Source organism: Nestor notabilis, unplaced genomic scaffold, assembly GCF_000696875.1.
Source record: "Nestor notabilis isolate BGI_N333 unplaced genomic scaffold, ASM69687v1 scaffold28521, whole genome shotgun sequence".
Lineage (NCBI taxonomy): Eukaryota > Metazoa > Chordata > Aves > Psittaciformes > Psittacidae > Nestor > Nestor notabilis.
In genome coordinates this window covers 7,195-14,185 of record NW_009913807.1, presented here as the reverse complement: position 1 = coordinate 14,185, position 6,991 = coordinate 7,195, and the positions used below count along the sequence as shown (strand labels likewise).

The window sequence follows — 6,991 nt, the reverse complement described above, 5'->3', positions numbered from 1 at the left end:
CCCTCCACCTGGTGAAGGTCTGCGGGGGGCCGGACGGGAAGGCGGTGACGGGGCAGTGGTGATGTTCAGGCAGGTGGTGATGGGGCAGTGGTGGTACCCAAGTAGGCAGTGATGGTGCAGTGATGGTACCCAGGGGTGTGATGCTGGTACCCAGGCAGGCAGTGATGGGTTGGTGAGGGTATCAAGCCAGGACGATGGAGCAGCGGTGGTATGCAGGCAGGCAGTGATGGGGCAGTGAGGGAAAGTGGTGATGAGTTGTTGAAGGTACTGCACATGCATTTTAGTCTCTTAGTCTCTCTATTGTCTTTTGTATTTAACCACAGTCCTCACGCAGCCTCATTCCTAGGATTCAGTTAAGCAAGACAGCTGTGATGCATCATGTAAAATTGTGTGTATTTACAAATATATATACGTATTTACACAATACTGTGAAGCTGAGTTGATAACCCTTTTTTATTCCCTTTTTGACACAGGAGCTCGGCACCCTGGGATTTGAATGTACCCTTGAAGAAGTTGATCTTGAAGATATCACTAAGAACCAAATGAACACAATAAAAGCCTGCACATCTGAGGATCCAGGGGTAAAAAAAATATATCAAGTTCCAGCATCATATTTTCATGGAACAGCTATATAATTCACACTTCCACAAAATCACCATGTCTCGTGTCTTTAATTTGCAGACTGGAAACTGTCCAGTGCTGGAAAGACCTACTTTTGATATGGTATATTGCAAGTTTCCCAAAAGAACCCTTTTGTTGGCTTGCTGTATGTTTAAAGCATTTAACAATGGATTCACACATTTCCTAATAATTCTGATTGTTGCAGAGTAAATGCCTGCAGGGCATCTATAAGGATCTGAATGCCTACAGGGCAGAGCTGAAGAACTTCAACGATCAGAAAGTGCTGGCAACTATTGATGAAATGATGAAAGTAAGTCTTTCTGTCTTCTTACTTTCTATTATTGCTGTCTTAAACCAGGGGGTTTAATCCAGTTTGCTCCATTCTGAAGTCAGTCAAATAGTGACTTTTCTTTAATCTGGCAATTTAAAAAAAAATTGTCTGTTACTGCTTTTCCTAGAAGGGACTTGATTCTTATGAATTATGTGTTGCACTTCACATTTTAACTTTGCTGCCACAGTCAGCTGTATAGCTCCTTCGTTAACACTGCTCCATTCTCACAAAGAGATGCAGTACAGGATTTTCTGCCAGTTCCACAGAGAACTCAAAAATAGAGTAAAAGGGACATAGCTCTGTTTCTCTTTCAAATATTGAAATATAATACATCTGGTATACCAAATATGACATTGGATGTACTGAACTTTGATAAATATTATTAGTGGCTAAAGGGAACAGAAGTTAAAAGCTTGTTAGTTTGTTTTACAAAAGCTAATTAAAACGAAAGTTAATTGTGTTTGTATCGACACAGCATCTCCCAATAGGCTGGAGATTTTGGCCACAGGCAGATGAGCCCAGTCTGGAAGGTCACTAGACAAAGCCAGCCATAGGCTTATTATTTTAAAAGCATCTTTATGCCTGGGAAGAAAGGGCCTTTGTGCATGAATGGACATTTTTGTCTCAAGGAAAGTACAACTATGCATCCTAAGTCAATTAATCATATCATTAAATACTTCAAATTTTATCCTAGGACTATTAATTATATCATTACGTATTTCAAAACTTATCTGAGGTCTATTAATTACATTAAATATTTCAAATTTTTCATTTAGGAGAATACATTCTAAGTCCTGTAATTTATAACTCGGGGTGAAAAAGCTAAAGAGGTTTTTGGTTTAGCCACTTTCTGGCCATAGTTTGAAACACCCCGACCTCTTCCCAGGCCCTGAAGACCAGCAGCGGGAGTGCACCACAGCCATCAGCAGGCATAGGGCTCGCCTCCTTCAAAGAGAGGATGAGGCTCTGCAGCATCCTTCATGCCTTCCACATCCGCACAGTCACGATCGACAGGATGATGAACTACCTGACCTCTCTGGAGAGCTCGCTGTAAGCACCCAGCCCTCCAGCACTCTGGCTAGAAATTTGATCTAAGGATGTTTTGGAGAAGAAATAGTAGGCTTAGTACCCTGCGAGGCAGATGGGGGCTTTTAAGGAACCTAGTACATAATTTTTCAGAGTTTCTTATAAATCATGTTTTAGTGAGCTGTTGTCAGTGCCTTTTAAGCTATTGTGTTAAACTTCTAGATTTCTAGAATATAAGCTACGTTGTAGTACCAAAATGTTCTCAAATCAGCAAACACTCAACTGTAATTTATTTATTCTGCTGTAATTTTCAGAAATGGAAACATATTTATAATAATCAATTTATGATATTCCTTATTTATTCTATTTATTGCCTAATAAAATTAAAGTTTGCATTAAAATTGCAGTGGCTTTTTTTTTTCTTCCTTGAGATACAACACAAATACTTTTAAAATACTTTGAATATTGCTGCATGTAAAGGTACACCATAGCAACATTCAGCACTGATACCATATTTTAAAATCCTGTTTCTATCTTCTTACTTACATCAGACATGGATTTTGTGAATTTCCTCTCAGGCTGCGCACTCAGAACAACCCACTTGATTTCATCCTCATTTACTGTGATTTTCCAGCCGGTTCATAGTTCCTGGGGTGAAATCCTGGCCCCACCAAAATCAAAGGTGAAATTGTTTCAGCGAGGCAAGGATTTATGCATAGCTTTGAAGGCCAGAAGGGATGCTGGGATAATTACCTTCCCAATTCTTGCCTGCAGCTTAGATTTACTGATTTCTGCTTTTGACCAGAGGGTCCTATTAGAACTCTGGTTTTTAGCAGGTATCTTAAAGATTCCCAATGGCAATTTCCACCCACTTGTCCCAGAGAGAAGAGCTAAGAGCAACTCCGCTCAGGGATGGAGAGCCTCACATCAACATCCCTGCCCCCCACAGAGATTTTTTTCCCCTAAATACTCCACTGGCAGAAGAGCCTGCAAGGTCCTGGGCACCAACACAGCCCTTTCCAACAGCAACCCTGTTGAATGTATGTACCAGTGGAGCATCAAGGGTTGGAAAGATGGCCCACAACGCACAACAGCCTTGCAACATTCCATCTAACAGCTAAAATAAAAACATATATATATAAAAAATAAAAAATCATACGTAAATAGTGTAAATGTCTCCTTTTTAATCCTTATTTTTAAAAAGTATGCCTTTTCTTTCATAAACATACGCAGAGGAAGAAGATCAAAAGAATCCATATCTTTAAAATCAAGACAATCTCCTGCATCAGGTTGCTGCTCACTTCTGCAAATAAGATTCACTCCAAATCTTTTCCAATTCTGCAGTATGTGCACTGCTGACAGAGTAACAGCCTTCACAGACATTTTGGCTTCTCCCAGTTTAGTTTGAAGTAAAAAAAAATATAAAAAGTTTATAATACAAAAAAAATTATATAACATAAAAAATTATTTCATAAAAATTGAGACAGACTATACAGAAGAGTGAAGAGGAAATTCCCCGAGAAAATTCAAAGCTGCCTAGAGTTATTAGTGGTGCTCCCATGAAACCAGAGTTGGGGTTGCTCGAAAAAAGAACCACAGCTTAACAAGGACTGAATGTACACAAGTATATACAGTAATTATGTATATATACAGTGATTCTGCAAAGGAATTTATCTGCAAGTTTAGGACTATTCTTCCCTGATCTTGGGCATCTGTAAGAAATACAATGTACCACATGATTTTGGCAGTTCAATACTTTTTAAGGGGACAAAAGTTTCTGTATAACTTTTCTCCCTGTCTTTCCCTGATTTAAATAAAAACATTCCCAGATAATAACCATATACCTGAACAAGGTAAGCTGGTTTCTTCCAGTGTTCATGTCTTTTAGGATTGGCTCAAAAGAGACAAAGCAGGGTGACAGTGTTGGTTTTCCCCATACGTGAAGCCCAGCCCTGCCAGCCGCAATGCTGCGATCCACTGCATGAGTAATCTTAGGTGTGCTTATATCTGCGCAAAAATTCATTCACATTACTTGCGAATATCCTGTCTAAACTTTCTGCTCAGAAGTGATGCCTTGCATCTTCCTTCCCAAATCCAAGCAAGATGCCGGGGAAGCGGCCGGAGAAGTATAATGGTTGGCTGGGGAAGCTCCCACCGCACCACTCCTGGCTGCAGCTTCACCAGCTCAGCACTGAGCCGAGAAACCTGAAGAAAGGCAATGGACAAAAACACAAGGATTATCTGATCTCTAGAAGTTACTGTAATGTTCAGTTGAATAATAAATGCATTAAAACCCTACGAGACACGAGACAGCGCAAGGCTATGGCACAGACAGGTTCTTGAGGGCGAGATGAGCAAGGGAGCACAAAGAGCTCTCCACCCTTTGCAGACAGGTTGCTTTCAGGGAGAATTAAGAACAGAGTTTTGTCTGTTCCAGAAAACAAAAATATATTTTGATTTTAAGTGAGGTTCCCCTTGGCTGGCTGAGTTCTCAGCTCAATGAACAACTTCCGTTTGCAGAAGGTGAAGCAAATGCAAGAAGTCCCACAGAAAGGAGTGGGAGCGCCCATGGACAGGGAGGAAATACATACACACACACACGGATCTGCAGGACCAAACCACTAAGTCATCCCTCGGGGGAAGGTGTTAATTTTCGTTCCTAAAATACATAAAAGTAAAGACCCAAACATCTCTTCTTAGGACTTCCAGAGAAGACCAAGAATTGGACTAGGTATATAACACTGACCATGATGGCCAGGTCATGCTGAGAGTACTCTCAACGCAGTCAGTGCAAAAATAGTATTCATTTTATACCAGTTTCTGAAGGGAAGTATAAAAATGCCACAAGGAAGAAAGTAATTGCTAATATGAGAAGGGAAGTAATTTTGACCTACATAGTAAAACATGTACTAGGTATCTGGTAAACTCTCTGATGAGAATTCTAAAAATACATCCAAAACACATTGAAGTAATTAAATAAATGTAATGGGAAGGCAATACCTTGTAGTGCTTGCAGTATCTCATAGGATGCTTTTTCATGGAGGCTTTTGTACAAAGCTTCAGCAGTTCCGTTACCTTGTTCTCTGTCTCTCCACTTACTTAACAGCAGAAATTTTTGCATATTAACTTCTTCCTCTGTTGCCTGAATCTGCTCGATGTCTTTCATTTCCATTTGAAGACACTCAATGGCAATTTCTCTCCACTGCCTGCCAAACAATTTTGCAATCACCATCAGCTGTTGATCAGTTAAGTTTTTTGTTTCAATTCCATCTGAAAGGACATAGAACAAAAATCAGATTTAACATTTCTCTTCTTAAACTTGTGACTAAATTACATCGTAGTTCTGTGCATGGCCGGGGGACATACAATGAAGGTAATCTTATTATTCTGATTAGCTGGCAAGATCAGACCCAAACACTGGAGAAAAGAGCCTGAAGGACTAGAAAGCCTAGCTCATGAAGATGACCGCATCTGCTTGCATACTGGCTGCTGTAAAGAGTTGGGGTTTTTTTCCCATCTATAAGGAGCTATTCATCCAGCGTGAGAACTTCCCTTGGTACATTAGGTTACCAAGCACCCAGAGATTTTAAAACATATAACGTTAAGATTATGCTAAGCACTTGCTGTCTCACAGCAAGTTGAGATGTCTACTGCTCTCAAACCCTACAGCTACCGCAGAAAGGTGATGTTTGTTTTTATTTTCATTTCAATGGCTCAGAAATCTCAGCCCGCACTGTTACACAGACTGAGCCACTTTCCTTGTCCGTGTGACCACTTACACATGAGGGTTTGGGGGATGGAAGCTCTCCCTCTGCTGGCTACACGTACCCATAAACAAACACATACATGGCTACTTCTGCTGATCATTTGTTTCATTTACTTATTGAACTAACATGATTTCTTCTGCATTTTTTCCAAGTAACTACTAGTAAATGAGTAACTTCTGGGTGGGAGCTCCCAGACCCCCAGCATTTCTGACCATCAGGACATTACCTATCAACAATAAATGAGAGCTGATTTTTTCTCAGAAAAACTCAGCCTCTTACAGCTCAGGAGGTACCCCAAACGCAAAATCTGAGCCATGTAGGGGAAACCCTTTTCAAAAACAGGCACTATTTCCCAGTCTTAGAAGACAACAACATTTTAGCTGAGCCTTACAAAGCAAACTTCCTAGCTGCTTCTCTCCATTTACTTACTGAATGAATGACAGTGTAGCAATGCATACAAATGTAGGCACGAGTTCTGCACCTATAAAAGCAGGGCTTTCCTCTCCTGTATTTTATGCTCAGATTTGTGGAAGTCTTTTAAAAAGTAAGCTCAGGTTCAATTCTAGAGGTACAAAAAATATAACCAACTAACCAAAGAAACAAACAAAAACATTGTTATAAATGACACAGAAATGCTCTACCTGCTTTATTGCCGGTCCTCTGCTTTTTGCTACAGAGCCCATCTCCTTCCAAAATGCTGAGGGCTGGTTTCCGTTTTTTGACACCTAAGAAGCAAGCAAGACATGATGTAACTTCCTTCACATCACTTGAGCTACAAGAGCAAGCAAGGTACACGAAGAGTAAGTCACCCCCGCTGATCTTGAAATCAACTTACTGACTGCACTTCTTTTCTGCTCATTTTTATTCTGATCGTAATGTATCCAGTCACCTGGGAAACAGTTTACAGAGGAAACAAAAGGTGAGGCAGGAATTACCATTGCTATGCCCTACATCAAACAGTTCTCAGGCACAAAACCAAGCTATTGGGCGGATCCTGGCTGTTGAGCTAAGATTTTGTATAATGAGGTGATCTTTTTCTCTTTTATCCAACATGCACATTACTCTCCATAAGTAAAACCAAAGTGGAGCATCCTCCTGCCACCTTCATGTGCTTGCTCATGAGGGATTCTGCAGGTTACTGCAACAGCCCCTACACAACCTCCCATGGTACTTCAGTGTTTTATTATTTTGAGCTCCAAACCTCATGATTTTTACAGCAGGAGTTTAGGTGCATCTAAAGGCTGAA

The 6,991-nt window shown here is 40.5% G+C and overlaps 2 protein-coding genes across 2 annotated transcripts in view; one reads left to right on the top strand and one right to left on the bottom strand.

Annotated features, from left to right (window-relative positions):
- Nucleotides 1-473: 473 nt before the first annotated feature.
- Nucleotides 474-2,006, top strand: IL12A (interleukin 12A; the record flags this gene model as incomplete). Its single annotated transcript, XM_010023367.1, has 4 exons — nucleotides 474-581; nucleotides 682-723; nucleotides 827-931; nucleotides 1,839-2,006. Coding segments are annotated over 4 exons (423 nt in total), but the record flags the coding sequence as incomplete, so codon positions are not given.
- A 2,157-nt stretch (nucleotides 2,007-4,163) lies between these two features.
- Nucleotides 4,164-6,991, bottom strand: part of LOC104412610 (caspase recruitment domain-containing protein 8-like) — an 8,121-nt gene continuing 5,293 nt past the window's right edge. Inside the window, 4 exon segments of the mRNA XM_010023366.1 lie at nucleotides 4,164-4,183; nucleotides 4,979-5,248; nucleotides 6,387-6,470; nucleotides 6,581-6,634. Coding sequence (XP_010021668.1) covers nucleotides 4,164-4,183; nucleotides 4,979-5,248; nucleotides 6,387-6,470; nucleotides 6,581-6,634 — 428 coding nt within the window.